At 38.6% G+C, this 17383-nt stretch overlaps 1 protein-coding gene across 1 annotated transcript in view; it reads right to left on the bottom strand.

The window, feature by feature from the left end:
- Positions 1-17383, bottom strand: part of LOC126473861 (general transcription and DNA repair factor IIH helicase subunit XPB) — a 102033-nt gene that overhangs the window by 5372 nt on the left and 79278 nt on the right. Inside the window, exons 12-14 of the mRNA XM_050101189.1 lie at positions 10145-10413; positions 6607-6771; positions 4495-4681 (exon numbers count right to left, since the gene is read on the bottom strand). Coding sequence (XP_049957146.1) covers positions 4495-4681; positions 6607-6771; positions 10145-10413 — 621 coding nt within the window. The remainder of the gene's footprint in view (positions 1-4494; positions 4682-6606; positions 6772-10144; positions 10414-17383) is intronic.

The following is a 17383-nucleotide window of genomic DNA, read 5'->3' as shown; positions in this document are numbered from 1 at the left end:
ACTGTGAGTTGAGTATGCCCAGAAAATGATCCCATATCGGATTAGTGAGTGGAACTGTGCATAGTATGCCTGCAGTACTGTTGTTTTGCTTGTTGTAGCCTTTAAAATTCTTAGGCCATAGCACACAGAAGATAGTTTTCTACACAAGTTATTTATATGTGTGTCCCACTTTAAGTCTTGCTGAACCCAAAGACCCAAGAATTTTGTGACACTTACATTTTCTAGGGGATCATTTTTTAATTGGGCTTGAATAGACATTTGATTAGTTGGAGGAATTAAATGAAAATCGACACATACAGTTTTTTCAGTATTTATAATGAGTTTGTTTTTTGTGAACCACTCAGAGTCTTTTCATAGAACTTTCTGCTGTGGACCACAAAGTTTCTGGACTGGATCCAGTGAGCAATATGCTGGTGTCATCGGCAAACAGGGTAGTTTTTGTGGGACTCATATATTCAACTAAGTCGTCCACATAAATCAAGAAGAGTAGTGGACCTAGGATTGAGCCCTGTGGTACACCATATTTTATTGGTAATTCCCTAGAAAGAAAGGAGTTGTTTCTTGTTTTATTCATTTTGTTGAATTCATACTGAAGTGATACTTTCTGCCTGCGGTTTTTTAGGTATGAACACAACCAGCTATGTGCTACACCTCTTACTCCTCGTCTTTCTAATTTTTCGAGCAGAATGTTATGGTCCAGGACATCAAAGGCTTTTGATAGATCTAGAAAAATACCTGCAGCTAATTTATGTTGATCAAGGGATTTTAAAATGCAGTCTAAGAATTCGAAAATTGCTGTCTTTGTAGATTTAGACTTTCTAAAACCATGTTGTTGTACTGTAAGAGGTGCATATTTATTTATGAAACTTAAAAGCCTGTCATAGAAGAGCTTTTCTACAATTTTTGAGAAGGAACTTAACTGTGACACGGGTCGGTAGTTTGATATTTTTTTCAGAAGAACCTTTTTTTAGCAGTGGTGAAACTTCTGCTATTTTAAAAATATCTGGGACTACACCAGTTTTTAAAGAGAGGTTGAAAATTTTTGCCAAGGGGTTTGCTATGTGGCGAGCACATGCTTTTAATATGAAATCAGGTACTTTATCAAGACCACTTGACATTTTACTGCTTAATGATTTAATTTTACTTATAATTTCATTGGGGTTTGTTTCATACACATACATAGAAGCATTGAAGGTCACTGAATTGCTGGAGAAACTTGGGACTGGTCCTTGACAGTGTACTTGAATGAGGTCTTCAGCTAGTGAGGTGAAGTATTCATTGAATTTTTCCACAACTGAATTTGGGTCTGTGACCTTTGAGCCTTCTAGTGTTAATGATACATTCTCTTTCTTTGGCACTGAACTACAAGTTTCTTTCTTTATAACTCTCCATGTGGATCTCATTTTGTTAGATGAGTTTCTTATCAAATCGTCATTCCACATAATTTTTGCCTCTTTGACTACTCTACCATAGATTCTTTTGTAGGCTTTTGAATAATCTGCGAATTCTTGGGTTACTTTATATTTCTTACAAGAGTACTGCAGAAATCTGTTTCTCTCACTGGAAATTTTTATGCCTTTAGTTACCCATTGCTTATTATTGTTAGGTTTTACTGTTTTTACTACTTTTGGAAATGCTACATTAAAATAGTGAACAAAGATGCTCTGAAAACTCATGTACATGCTATCAACATTGTTCTGAGTGGCGATGCTTTCCCAGTTTTCCTTCGCCAGTAAGAGATTAAAAATTCTAATGTTATCTTCAGAGAAGGTTCTTTTTTCAACTACTTTTCCGGAACTGATACTACTTGTTGGCATTTCTATACACAGCAGCTGTGCCTCATGATCACTATAACCCATGCTCAGTACTCTGCTTGTGAATCTGTAAGTTGTTTCTGAGATGAATATTTGGTCAATAATGTAATTTGTGCATTCTGTTAATCTTGTTGGACAGTGTATTGTGGGGATCATATTGAATGTGTTGGTCATATTTATCAAAGCATCTCTGCTGCTGCTGTCTTTTGAAAAATCAATATTGAAATCCCCACAAAGCACTATCTTCATAGTTAGTGTACTGATTGTGTTCAACAGAACCTCTAGTTTATTCATGAAGACTGACAGGTTTCCACTTGGTGCTCTGTATATGTTAATAACTACGAAATTAAGCTCTGGCAGTTTGGTAATGGAAAGCTCAAAGTCTTTTTCAATTGAGTCAATATAACTTTTACTGACATCACAGAACTTTATTTGTTCTTTCACAAAGATAGCAGAGCCACCATGTTTGGAAAACTCTCGGCTAAAATGACTTGCTAATCTATATCCTGAGATTGAGGTTAATTTTACTTCGTGATTTCGTAGCCAATGTTCAGTAATGCAAATTATATCTATGTTTAGTGCATACTGGAGTAGTGCTTCCAACATGGAAATTTTATTTGTGAGTGACAGAACGTTATGGTGTAGTATAGCAAAATCTGGGTACTTAGTAACTTTAGTTGAAACGGTTTCTGATTCTTTATCTAATGGCATTTCTAATACAGCACTTACCCTAAAAAATTTTCTGTATGTTTCTTGTGTGTGGCTTCTGTTCGCTGGTGGCAATCAGCAGGTGAGTTAACTTCAGTAGACATGAACGATTTTTTAATCCCCAAAACATGGTGTTTTCTTAAAAAATTGTGTTCTAAAAGATAATATTTTTATTAATGAGAAACATCCTATTCTTGTTCACTTTCTGGGCCACTAAATTCAATGTCAAACTCAGGATCATTATAACCATCCTTTTCTGAAAGCATTGCCTAAACAACAACATTGGAGAGGGAATGACGGCTCACTTTTGTTGTGAAATATTCAAAGCTGCACGAAGTAAAAACAATATCTAGTGGAAGCACCTCAACCAAAACATGAGAGCCAGGCTACACAAGTAGGACCAGATGCTCTCTAGCACTGAACACTTAACTATTACTGCTGAAATGGATATAAGAGGTGTGACTGGAAAGTTTTAAAAATGTATCCACTACTGCTTACTGGTCTGGCGGGTAGGTACATGGAGGGTGGGGAGTGAGTCATTGCCTTGTCCTCTAATGCCCTCTGACAGGAAACTGTGTTTCCTTTATTCAGTTCATTGTGGCAGCTGGTTGAGAGTGGGTCTGTTAGGGCTTGTTCCCAGATTCTGTCTGCATGAAAATGGACTTATAAATGGAGCACAGAGTTTGTGTGAAATTTTGTTTTAAAACTGGTAAATCAGCTTCTGAGATTTATGAACTATTAAAAACAGCTTTTGGAGACAATTGTATGAGCCAGTCAAATGTTTTTGTCTGGTTCAACAGATTTAAAAATTGCTGCGAATCATTTGAAGAGGAACGACGGTCCTGCCATCCTTCCACCTCAAAAACTAATGAAAATGTTATGAAAGTTCGTGACTTAGTGCACTCTGATCATAGATTTATAATTAGGGAGATGGCTGATGAACTTAATTTAAATTTCTATGCAGTTCAGTCAATTTTAACTGAAGATCTGAACATGCATCTAGTGTCCACAAAATTCACTCCAAAAGTGTTGTCAAGTGAACCAGAGACAATACCGACCTGAAGTGTGCCAAGAACTGATCAATCGGACTAAAAATTGCCCAGATTTGTTAAATAGGGTAATTATAGGTGACAAATCATGGGTACATGGATATGATCCTGAAACCAAAGTGCAGTCCTCGCAGTGGGACTCCATGTTCACCACGAACGAAAAAAGCATGACAAAACTGGTCGAAGGTGAAGACAATATTTTCAATTGTACCGGTATCGTGCATAATGAATTTACCCCCGGAGGACAGACAATTAACCAGGAATACTACAAATGTATCCTTGAGCATTTGCGCAAAAAGGTGCTGAAGAAAAGGCCTGCGTTGTGAAAGGCAGGAGTTGATGCTACACTATGACAATGCTCCAGCTCATTGTGCCTTCTCCATCGTTGAATTTTTGACCAAATTCAAAATTCCTGTGCTTCCACAACTGCCATATTCCCCTGATTTGGCCCCTGTGGACTTCTACCTGTTCCCTAAACTGAAATTTTCACTGAAAGGTAAGCAATTCGACTCAATTGAAGACATCCAGGCAAATACGGAGAGCGTCCTTAACACACTTCAGGAAAAAAATTCCAGAAATGTTTCCAAAAGTGGAAACACCGTTGGAGTCAGTGTGTTCAGTCAGAAGGGGGCTATTTTGAAGGAGATGCATCACAGTAGCATGTAAGTACCACCATTGTACAATTACAAACCCATTCTTAAAACCTCGTAAGTGGGGTTTTATTTTATTTTATTTTTTAATGTCTGCTCTTACGTTGCTCAGGATTTTAATTTTCTGTCAAAATGATAAAAATTAAACAACTTGGGGTTTTATGTTAAGGGGTTAATGTGTAATCAGTGAATAAAATTAAAAGACTGCAAATAGTTACATCTTCCACCACGATTTTAAATAAAGTTAATCAAAATAATGTTAAAATCACTAACCTTTCTTAGCTCGAAGAATACGACCCAGTCGCTGAGCTTCCTGTCTACGGGAGCCTCCATGCGATGAGATCTGGATCAACACATTTGCTTCTGGAAGATCAAATGATGTGTCAGCCACTTTACTGACAAATATGGTGTTAACTTTTGGGTTGAATTTGAAGTTCTGAAGTATCTGTATTCTCTCACTCTGTTTAACAAGAAAAAGATATTAACATTCCTCTTGATGAAGAATAATTTGGTATAATTTAGTCACTGAGCACCAAAAGTAAATGTATGTATTTGCTTTTTAATTAGTTTACAAGGAATTAACTAAAAAATCAAATTCAAGAGCATCAGTGAACCTAAAAGTGTTTGTGCTATATGTATAAAAGCAGCAAAAGGCAGTTTCAGCATTCAAAATACAGTCACTAAAAATGTTGTACTGATGAAAACATAAATGTATTACACCAGCTGAAGATGTCTGAAGACTGAAACATGTCTTGGCATAAATAAAGCTAAACAAAAAGAGGCTGGTTGCAGTATTTCTTCAAGTAATTAAATTCACAGCCATTCACTAAACTACCATTAACATGGATAAATTAATGTGAACACTATTTCTAAAATTAGAACAAAAGAAAGTACATTTGAGAAAGACTGGAAAAGATAAAAATATACCACCTGAACTGCATCAAATCAAGGATTTAGAGACAAAGTAAACAAAATACTGGAATTCAAAAGCATACTCAGGCATAGATTTTGAACATTATCAAGCAGTGATGAACAGTAGGTTGAAATTCCAAAGAATAAGAGGGAGCACAGAATAGGTACCAGGATACTGTCAAATTAAGGAAGAATGAAATGAACTGTAATTCTGCAGATGAGTAGCCAGCAAGCTTCAGAGTATTAAATAGATTATCAGTGTATGAGTGGAGTATATGACAGAAGGAACTAATTATGACTAGAGGTGCTGCTGTAAGTAATGCACAGACAGTGATGACAAAGCCAAAGATAACGCATTAAATATTGTGGTTTATTAACGAAAGATGGGACTAAGAGAAAACAAGTGTAAGCATAGAGTGCTTCTAAATTAAATCCACAAAAAGAGCAAAGAAGTATCTACATTTATATGGATACTCTGGAGGTGAAGATACTGAAGCAATATGGACAGAGGAAAAATATATGTTCTGTTGCGGAAGATTTAACTGGTGTTGGTAAAATAAAAAGCAAAGATGTTAATTAATGAAGTGCAGCTGAGAATCCTGAGTAGTGGAAAAAAACAGCATATATACAGCAAGATTACACGAAGACTGGAAATAGCTGTCCTATAGCACAATAGGAGAAGGAGAAGGAGAAGGAGAAGGAGAAGAAGAAGAAGAAGAAGCAGATAGAGGAGGAGGAGGAGGAGGAGGAGACTGATGGGGTATCAATCGAAATGTGATTTGAATAAGAGCAAGCACAGAAATCAAGCAAGTCAGCAAGAATCAATGTAATAACTTCAGAGTTATTTTAATCAGTGAGTGTATACAAGAACATGAATATTATTTTGTCTTGTGTTCAAAATCTGTGAAAAACATGAGACATACCCTGAGACTTCAGAAGATTGGGAAGAAACACTGAAGAAGCACTGGCTGGAGAACTGTTTTCTTTAAAGTGAAGTTAAAGAAACCAGAAGCAGCTGCAATGCTATATTTAGTAATGGAAGGAATAATAAGGGAAAAGAAATGTTTTCTTCACATTTTGGACCTAGAGAAAGTCATTAGCTTGTGTCCAGAAGGAACTGCAGAGAAGAACAAACTATAAAGGAGACAAGAATTACTGTACAAATGATGAGAGTATTGACGTCAGTGGATTTAGTAAGTATGCAAAGCTAAAAAGAATAATAGTACACAGGAAAAGATGAAAGATGGAATCAGATAACGTAAAGGCTTGAAACCAGCAATTATGTGAACATTGTTTCCGAGTCACTGCTTAGACAACTGGGACAAGAGAGGCACAATTGTAGGTCATGTATGGAGATAGGTCATGACATTTTGGAAGGCAGGAAAGTTAGAGGCAATGGCAACAGTCACAAAACTGAGAGGGCTATAGTGCAGGAGACAACGATATATAGAGTGCTGCATGGTATATACCAACCTGGGATGTGGGGCCATAGATGTATGGTTTGTTCATTTTGATGGCATAATGTTTTAAAGCAAAAACATTATCAGAAAACACAATCGTCTTGTCTCCACGCCTTTCATGGTAGCGGACCAGGTACTGTGTTGCACGAAATTTGTTTGGATTCATCACATACAGAAGCTGTGGGGATAAAATAAATTACTACATTATATAAATAGGACACAAATCAGAATTTTTCTCAGTAGTATGTATACCAAATTATACAAATTTTATGGCTATTTCAATGGTCTTAACTGATACAATATTTCCCAGTCATTTATACACTAAATTATACATATTATCATGAGACACAGTAGTTAAGTAGTTACATCTCATAGCTGGCATACGGCCAGAGAAAGAATCGTGGTAATATAAATAAGACAGAGTCTTAGGAAACACTGAATTCTCCAGTGGTAACATTTCAACTAAAATCTGTCCACATGCCTCTTGATGCTGTCAGTTGTTATGGGGAAAATGGTTAATGTTTGGACTGCCATTCTGAAGGTTCAACCAAGAACAGCCACGGGCTATGGCACTTGTTGATAATTAATTTTGGTTATTGCCTATTGATGGAATAAGATCATGACCTCATTCCAATTACATTTTGCTGTTGGTGCAGTCACAAGAAGAATAATACCATTGAGTACTCAGGGCAGAAGACTTTATTAATGTGATATTTGTGTAATGTGGGTAATGACATGTTTGCCACTGAATATAAACTTCTTAGGGTATTAATGACTGGGAGTTTTTTCTTGTGTTGCTCCATTGCCTGGTGCAACTCTTTCTATTTGACAGCACTTCAGCAACACTCCAATCGAACAAAATCTTCGACTCAGCCTGGTACCCCGCGATCTACAGGCAGCTGTTGTGGCATAACGTCAAGTGCTGGCACTTCGACCAGGAACATTACTGCAGAGAGAGCTGTGAGAAGACATCAGCCAATAGTATGCTGAGTGACCCCTCTCTCAGATGACACAGAGACAGGAGCAGTCTCTACATGAAGAGAATATAAGTGCTGGAGCTAAGTTGAAGTCTAGTCAATCTACAAACTCTACAGCAGTGACTTATGAACGATACTGCTGGACTTGTATTGGAACTGCATGTACTGAAGAGAATGCTTAGGTTTGCTTATGTTTCATGTCGCCCTTTGCTTGTGACACCTGATTGTGCATTTCTCAAAGTTGAGCACTGTCAATTATCTTTCTGTAATAAAGATCTGTTAATAGGATTTGCTTGAATTGTTGTCTAGTGATCCGAGAAAGCAGGTTTCCTAGGCACCCTATATTAGACGAGTGGGCAGAACACAACAGCAACGATGCTAACTGCTAGACCATAAGCTGTGGATATGTTTAACACTTATAATTCATTACAGTTAGGTGTATTTGCAATAGGAATGTCTATGTGATTATTGGACACCACTGGAGGACATCTATGTTTCAAGATTAGTCTCAGTTTAACTTGCAAAGTGATTGCACCCATCCCCCCCCCCCCCCCCCCCCCCCCCTCTCTTTCTGGTTGTTCAAGAAGCCATTATCATCTACGAAAGAAGCCATTATCCTCAGAGAGGCATATGTTAAATGGAATTCCTCATGCCACTTTCAACCAGGCAGGGTTGATCTCATGGATAAATACCTTCAACAGCAAATAATTCAACCATATATAATTGCCAGCTCAGTCTACTGTTGTAATCACTTAGAGCTTATCTGGTGTGATATAATCATGTTGAATTTACCACTCTTCAACAGTCAAAGATTGATTGCAAGCACTTTCTCAACATTTGACCTACTGTTTTGGACTAAAGCAATATACTCCCTTTAATCTAAAGGAACAGGAAAGACCTTGGTGAAACATACGAGGGTTGGAACTTAAATGGTGACAACTATTTATTCATAACCAATGCAAAAGAGTTACATGTTTGCACCTGTTACTGTCCTTCAGAGTAGTCAGCAGCACTGTGTAGAACCTGTTGCCAGCGATGTGGAAGGCATAGGATACCATTAGCAGAGCCTGCTCTGTTGATGGTGCAAATGGAGCAGTCTACTGCTAGTCGAATTTCTGGAACAGTTCTGAAGCGAATGCCATGAAGTGGTTCCTTCATCTTTGGAATCAAATCAAAGTCACAAGGACTTAAGTCCGGAGAGTATGGTGGATGGTACAGTACTTCCCAGTCCCATCGACCGAACAGAGCAGCCACAGCTTGCGCTGTATGCGCTGGAGCATTGTCATGCAAAATTATGGGTGGGTTGTGTAGAAAGTGTCGCCGCTTCTTTCACAAAGCTGGTCACAGGTGATGCTCCAAAAAGGAACAGTAATACTGTGCACTGACGGTCTGCCATGGAGGAACATAATGCGTTGGGATAACACCATCACAGTCGTACATGAGAATCACCATTAACTTTCACCATACTGGGGCTCTGACGCACTTTCGACTTTTGCGGCGACCCATAATGATGCCATTTGTTGGATTGGCGTTTCAGTTTTGGCTCGTACGATGTGGCCTATGTCTCATCCAGTGTTAGGATACAGCGTAAGAAAGCCTCTTCTTCACACTCATAGCACTCAAAGTGCATCTCAGCAGCACTGTAATGCATCCATTTCTGGCAAGTCATGCAGAACCCATCATGATGCAATTTTTCGCACGCCCAGGAGTTCCTTCAGTATGTGACGCACAGACATATGCGCTAATCCGGTTTTGTAGGTGAGCTCACGAATTGTATGGTGTCATTCACTGTCCACTAACGTAGCAACAGCATGCACTTCTTCTTCAGAGATGCTAGGACGACCTGCCCGATGCATGTCTGCCACAGTTTGCTGACCTTCGTTGCCACTGTTCTGTACGGCAATGCCGATTCCCCACATGCCTCTTGAAGACCTTGATGACACTGTCGTGCTGTATGACCTCTGGCACATTCAATATTGATCCAACTCCATTGTTCCTGTTTTGAAAACATAGTGACACCATTACGTTAGACCACCTGCTCACAAGTGACTGTGTTTTCCTTGAATGTGCACACACTGGCGATGTGGGACGGGCGAGCCCATTTGCTCGGAGGTAAGGTAGATATGTCAAAAAAATGTGCTATCAGCGACAATAGTAGATTCCATTGCATAGTGTCTCCACAACATTTCCAACCTATGTACATAATTGATAACATAGAGGTAGCAGCTCGCCATATCCGAGGCATTGGATTATGAACAGGCACATAAAAAAAGACTTAGAATATTACTAAGCTTTAGGATGAATCCTTCTTCAGCACGAATATAGTACATACACATATGCCTTTACAACAACAATGTACTGGCTGACTACACTGTGCTGGCACTAAAACCTGACTAGGTTGAGCAGTTGTGTTGGGCTGAAAGAGCAAATCGAGAAAGGAGGTGGCAAGTGGGAGGGATAGTTGGGTGTGTTGCAAGGACAATTACTATCTACATAATTCATGGAACTTGATTGGTGGAAGTATCCACATGGTCTGTGATTTTTTGCAATGCAATATCAGTATATCGTACTTACCAATTTTTTGCTGGTTCTACAGACCAAGTATTCACGGTAAAATTCTGGTGTCATTGGACACCACACTTCTGCACACTGAACTCTTGCAATAAAACCCCGTTTCTGCAACTCCAGCCAATTAGCTTCATAGAGCTTGGGGCCAATCAAAAAGTTGAGGTCAGCAATTTTATCATCCTCACGGAGCAATGTTGCAGTGAGGCCTAACTTACAATGTGACTGGACAATCGTGAGAACACGTCGAAACATTTTTGCTGGTATAGTGTGAACCTCTGTGGGGAAGAAATGAGTTTTGTTTAAATGCAATATAAATTACAACAGATGAAATTTAAAAGCCTAATATAAAATACTTTGTGATTTTATTTTTCTACTGGTCATAAATAATGTTCAGAAACATATATAATGGAGGAGAATGGATAAAAACAAGCACAGAGAATTGTACTCTGAATATTTCTTTGTTCTGTGCTTGCTACAATGGGACACTGAATATAATTTTTCACATCTAATTTCTGCAGTAATACAACATTTTCCAAGCAACTGGACTGCAAAAGTTAAAAGTTCTATGGCAAGCACTTCACATTCTTGAAAGTTTATGACCAAAGCTACAATTCACACCCTTCTAACAGTCCAGCTCAAAGCTCTGTTTGTGTTTGACATATATGACTGCACCATTAATTTAAATTCTGACAAAAGGAATAATATACATTACCACCAGGCTGTGTTTTGTCTCCCCACTCACAAATCTGACGTTCACTAGTTAATGCCTATTATTTCTCTTCCTTCATGCTGAAGACTGTCATGTATCATGTTAACTACTGAAGCAAAGTACTAAGCCATTAACACTTTGGAGGCCAAGCCCAAACATAGCTCAGGCCAAAACTTTGTGTTGAAATAGACTGCACCCAAGTAAGGGTCAAGCCATGATTTTCTCAACACGCAATTACTGGACTCATTTCATATGAGAAAAACGTACGTACATATCCCTATCTGTTGCTTGATTGGTGCTGTCTTCTGTTGTCAATTTCTAGAATTATTTCAAAAGAAACCTTAGGGAATGTAACAGCTGCTGTCACAAATCACTGAGTCAATACGATCATACTGACATAATTTTGCATGTGTACTCGTTAGACTCTGCAGTTTGTTGTAAGTTTGCTATAAATATGTTGTGTTTGTTGAGTGAACAAAAAATTTTAGGGCAAGAGGAAGAAACTGCTCAATAACTCGACACACACTTCTTTTTGAAAGGATAATTATACTTCATGTCAATGTTATTTTAAAATTTCTAATCTGTCAAAGAACTAAAGGAAATATGCAAAATAAATCTTGACGCTTGGTCTTTTTTCAGTATGTATTACTCTTTAGGTACATCAATTACGTATGAGCCAGTAACACTTTAAATAACGGCATAAATGGCTGGTTTCCTAGGCTCAATATTATTCTAACCGGCTGTTATCCAAAGAGTTAATTATCAGGGTATCAACACTGAGTCAAAAACTCACATATGTAACAATCGAGACACAAAAGAATGAAAGACACTAGCTACTAGTGACACTAGATCCTAGTAGGCATTGATTAACTCAATGGGGACACTGAAAATTTGTGCCAGGCTGGGATTCGAACCGTGTCTTCTGCTTACTAGGCAGGTTCACTGACCACTGTGCCATTCAGGCACAGTGATCATCACAACTGCACAGACTATCCTAGTACCTCCTATCACATCCAAATTACAAACTTATTCACACACTACTGATGTATACCACAACTGGTGAAACTTTGCACTTGACGCATTCATTTCAGGATGGCAGCATAACAGTTTAACAAGTGAAAAATGAGAAACACATGGTGTCAGGCTTGTGGCATGAACCAATCCAAGCGTGGTAATCACTTCTGGTCATGATGTCAAAGCTGGCATGTTGCTGGCTTTGTTTTGCGTGTTCGTAAACGACACGCATTGTGGTTGGTTTCTACTGTGTGCTTGCGTTGTTCTATGCTTTAGAAAATTCTAATAAGTGAAAAAAGCCACAGAAAAGAGATCGTTTGCCTACTGACAATCTGTTGTGTCAAGGTGTGCCACTAAACACCCAGGCACTGAGTTTTACGAGCAGGAGAAAGGATACACAAATATTCATGGACAGCTGTCAGTTCCTGCCGATAAAGCAGTGGAACACACATCAAAAACTCTTTGACTTGGTGCAAGAACAGTAGTAAGTAAAGGAGTGCTACTGCAAAAGTTGACAGAGGTAGAAGTGAGCCGTAATGCTTATGAGGCATCTGGATAGAATAATGTATTTTTAGCGACTGCTGGAAAGAAGAAAAAGCAGCCTCATCCCATCACCAGATGCCATTCACAGGCACATTTTTGCTTACTGCAGCAGCAAAGAGTATCCTACTGTTGCAAAGTTGCTAGTGTTGTTACAAGAAAGTGAGCTTTCCAGGGGTGGGAAAACTTCACTGAAAATTGAACTGTAAAGTATGGGTTTTCTTCGCAAACGGCTAGACGGGCAAAGTCCTGTTAGAAAAGGCACATACTGTAACGGTTTGAAGCATATTCTTGCAGAGAATTGTGGGCAAAGATTCTCAGTCCATAATATGACTAGACAAAACATGGGTTGATGACAGTAAATGCTGGACAGATGACACTCCAAACAGTAGCGGTGGAGAGAAGCAAGATTAATTGTGGTCCATGCAGGTTCTTCCAGTGGTTTTAATGATGATGCACATCTACTTTTTTGGTCAAAAAAGACAGGTGATTACCATGAAGACATGGACCATACATGGTTTGTTGAGTGGTCCAGGAACTTTTTAAAACAGTTTTTTGTCCCAACAACAACTGTAATGAACAGTGGTCCATAAGATTCAGTGATACTGAACAAAGCTCCAACAACAAATGACCGCAAGGAAGTTTTGGTACAGTGGTTACAGGCATGAAATATTTCTGCAGATATGAGCATGATGAAGATATTTTTATATTTGCTTGTTAAAGAAAATAAGCCTATGATGCCTAGTTATTTTGTTGTTGTGGTCTTCAATCCAAAGACTGGGGGCAGCTCTCAATGCTATTCTATCTTGTGCAAACCTCTTCATCTCTAGTAACTATTGCAACCTACATCCCTCTGAATCTGCTAACTGTATTCATCTCTATGATTTTAACCCTCTTCTCTATGGTAGTAAACTGGTGATCCCTTGATACCTCAGAATGTGTCCTACCAACCGATCCCTTCTTTTAGTAAGGTTGTGCCACAAATTTCTCTTCTCCCCAATACTGTTCAGTACCTCCTCATTAGTTACATGATCTACTCATCTAATCTCCAGCATTATTCTATAGCAGCACACTTCAAAAGCTTCTATTCTCTTCTTGTCTAAACTATCTATTGTCCATGTTTCACTTCCGTACATGGCTACACTCCATACAAATACTTTCAGAAATGACTTCCTGACACTTAGATCTACACTCGATGTTAACAAATTTCTCTTTCAAAACCCATTTACCAATTTAACTGTCTCATTTCCTAATCTTGTTCCCTCAGCATCACCTGATTTAATTCAACTATATTCTATTATCCTCGTATTGATTTTGTTGATGTTCATCTTATATACTCATTTCAAGATACTGTCCATTCCGTTCAACGGCTCTTCCAAGTCCTTTGCTGTCTCTGGCAGAATTACAATGTCATAGACATACTTCAAAGTTATTATTTCTTCTCCCTGGACTTCAATTCCAACTCCAAATTTTTCTTTTGTTTCCTTTACTGCTTGCTCAATATTCAGATTGAATAACATCAGGGATAGGCTAATCCTGTCTCATTCCCTCCTCAACCACTGCTTATCTTTTGTGCTGCTAGACTCTTATAACTGCCATCTAGTTTCTGTACAAATTGTAAATAGCTTTTCACTCCCTGTATTTTACCCCTGCCACCTCCCTAATTTTATAGTAATTATATAGTATTGTATAGTAGTAATTACATAGCAGACGAAATCGCCAAGGAGCAGCATCATACTGTAATAAGGCTGCCACCATATCACTGCCATTTCAACCCCATTGAGTTAGTATGGAGTGATGTGAAGACATATATAAGGAACATAACAGAGGTGGAAAGGCTGTTGCATGAAGCTCTTGTGACAAAAAACTTATTTGAGCAGCACTGACAATGGAAGGTTATCATTAGTGACTAATGAATTGTCTAATGATGTGATGATGATGATTTTACTGATTCCGACAACAGTTACAATGTGGTGCTGAATGGAATTATACCACCGTCACTGTAAACTGGTGTTTGAAATCTACAAATATCGGTTATTTATTGCATCACTGTCATAAGAAAACTTAGAGTGAGAAGTTACTACCTCAGTTATTATTCATTTTCTAAACTATGTACAGTGTGTATACGGGGACAAGGAAAAAAAAATCGCAGATTATTCCTGGATTTCTCCTGGATATCCCGTATAGCTTTGAGGGATGAAGTGGTGAAGGCAGCAGAGGATCAAGTAGGTAAAAAGACGAGGGCTAGTAGAAATCCTTGGGTGACAGAAGAAATACTGAATTTAATTGATGAAAGGAGAAAATATAAAAATGCAGTAAATGAAGCAGGCAAAAAGGAATACAAACGTCTCAAAAATGAGATCGAAAGGAAGTGCAAAATGGCTAAGCAGGCATGGCTAGAGGACAAATGTAAGGATGTAGAGGCTTATCTCACTAGGGGTAAGATAGATACTGCCTACAGGAAAATTAAAGACACCTTTGGAGAAAAGAAAGCCACTTGTATGAATATCAAGAGCTCAGATGGAAACCCAGTTCTAAGCAAAGAAGGGAAAGCAGAACGGTGGAAGGAGTATATAGAGGGACTATACAAGGGCGATGTTCTTGAAGACAATATTATGGAAATGGAAGAGGATGTAGATGAAGATGAAATGGGAGATATGATACTGCATGAAGAATTTGACAGAGCACTGAAAGACCTGAGTTGAAACAAGGCCCCGGGAGTAGACAACATTCCATTAGAACTACTGACAGCCTTGGGAGAGCCAGTCCCAACAAAACTCTACCATCTGGTGAGCAAAATGTATGAGACAGGCAAAATACGCTCAGACTTCAAGAAGAATATAATAATTCCAATCCCAAAGAAAGCAGGCATTGACAGATGTGAAAATTACTGAACTATCAGTTTAATAAGTCACGGCTGCAAGATACTAACGCAAATTCTGTACAGACGAATGGAAAAACTGGTACAAGCTAACCTTGGGGGAAGATCAGTTTGGATTCCTTAGAAATATGGGAACACGTGAGGCAATACTTACCCTACGACTTATCTTAGAAGCTGGATTAAGAAAAGGCTAACCTACGTTAATAGCATTTGTAGACTTGGAGAAAGCTTTTGACTACGTTGACTGGAATACTCTCTTTCAAATTCTGAAGGTGGCAGGGGTAAAATACAGGGAGCGAAAGGCTATTTACAATTTGTACACAAACCAGATGGCAGTTATAAGAGTCAAGGGACATGAAAGGAAAGCAGTGGTTGGGAAGGGAGTGAACAGGGTTGTAGCCTCTCCCCGATGTTATTCAATCTGTATATTGAGCAAGCACTAAAGGAAACAAAAGAAAAATTCAGAGTAGGTTTTAAAATCCATGGAGAAGAAATAAAAACTTTAAGGTTCGCCGATGACATTGTAGTTCTGTCAGAGACAGCAAAGGACTTGAAAGAGCAGTTGAACGGAATGGACAGTGTCTTGAAGGGAGGATACAAGATGAACATCAACAAAGGCAAAATGAGGATAATGGAATGTAGTCGAATTAAGTCGGGCGATGCTGAGGGAATTAGATTAGGAAATGAGACACTTAAAGTAGTAAAGGAGTTTTGCTATTTGGGGAGCAAAATAACTGATGATGGTTGAAGTAGAGAGGATATAAAATGTAGAATGGCAATGGCAAGGAAAGCGTTTCTGAAGAAGAGAAATTTGTTAACATCGAGTATAGATTTAAGTGTCAGGAAGTCGTTTCTGAAAGTATTTGTATGGAGTGTAGCCATGTATGGAAGGAAACATGGACAATAGATAGTTTAGACAAGAAGAGAATAGAGGCTTTTGAAATGTGGTGCTACAGAAGAATGCTGAAGATTAGATGGGTAGATCACGTAACTAATGAGGAGGTATTGAATAGGATTGGGGAGAAGAGGAGTTTGTGGCACAGCTTGACTAGAAGAAGGGATCGGTTGGTAGGACATGTTCTGAGGCATCAAGGGATCACCAATTTAGTATTGGAGGGCAGCGTGGAGGGTAAAAATCGTAGAAGGAGACCAAGAGACGAATACACTAAACAGATTCAGAAGGATGTAGGCTGCAGTACGTATTGGGAGATGATGAAGCTTGCACAGGATAGAGTAGCATGGAGAGCTGCATCAAACCAGTCTCAGGACTGAAGACCACAACAACAACAATCCCGTTTAAAAAATACACTTTTTCTGTGCTAAGTGACAGTAGGTTTTCCGAAGATTTTCCCTTGGAACTGTAAAACAGGATAGAGTAGCATGGAGAGCTGCATCACACCAGTCTCAGGACTGAAGACCACAACAACAACAACAACAACAACAACAACAACAATCCCGTTTAAAAAATACACTTTTTCTGTGCTAAGTGACAGTAGGTTTTCCGAAGATTTTCCCTTGGAACTGTAAAACTTATCAATCCTTTGAATAGTTTACGTTTTATACAATCGCGTAGAACTTCCCGGAAAAAAAAGAAAAGGCGGGGGAGAGAAATTTTGGAGAGACCTTTAATAAAAAAAGGAGATAAGTTTTGGAAAGACCTTTGATTTGCAGCAATATATACGCTGCATATTTTTGTATTACGAAAGTATAAATTCGAACTGCGCCAAACACAGTGCGTTAGTTGCTGGAGCGTTGAAACCGAGGTTGCGATGTCCTTTTGTAAGCCAGTCATATCTCAAGCCACGAGATCTCGCCAGCCGATGACAGCAGCTATTCAGAGCATAGGACACGAGTTATAGTCAGCCAATAGCAAGATCACTGGTTACATAGCGTGAACACACAAGAGGAAAAGTTAACCGTTTACATTAATGTACACAGTACCATATATCTACAAGAAAAGCTAAGCTTTCACATGTAATATTGGTCTCTCAGATTGACACGCTACAACAGAAGCTAAGCTTTCACATCTAATATTGATCTTTTTTTGCGTGTGTTATACTTTAAGATACGTCACACAAATGAGCCAGTAAATTTAAAATAT

The sequence above is a fragment of the Schistocerca serialis genome, chromosome 4 (assembly GCF_023864345.2).
Source record: "Schistocerca serialis cubense isolate TAMUIC-IGC-003099 chromosome 4, iqSchSeri2.2, whole genome shotgun sequence".
Lineage (NCBI taxonomy): Eukaryota > Metazoa > Arthropoda > Insecta > Orthoptera > Acrididae > Schistocerca > Schistocerca serialis.
Note: the sequence above shows the minus strand (reverse complement) of the source record. Positions and strands in the feature narration are given on the sequence as shown.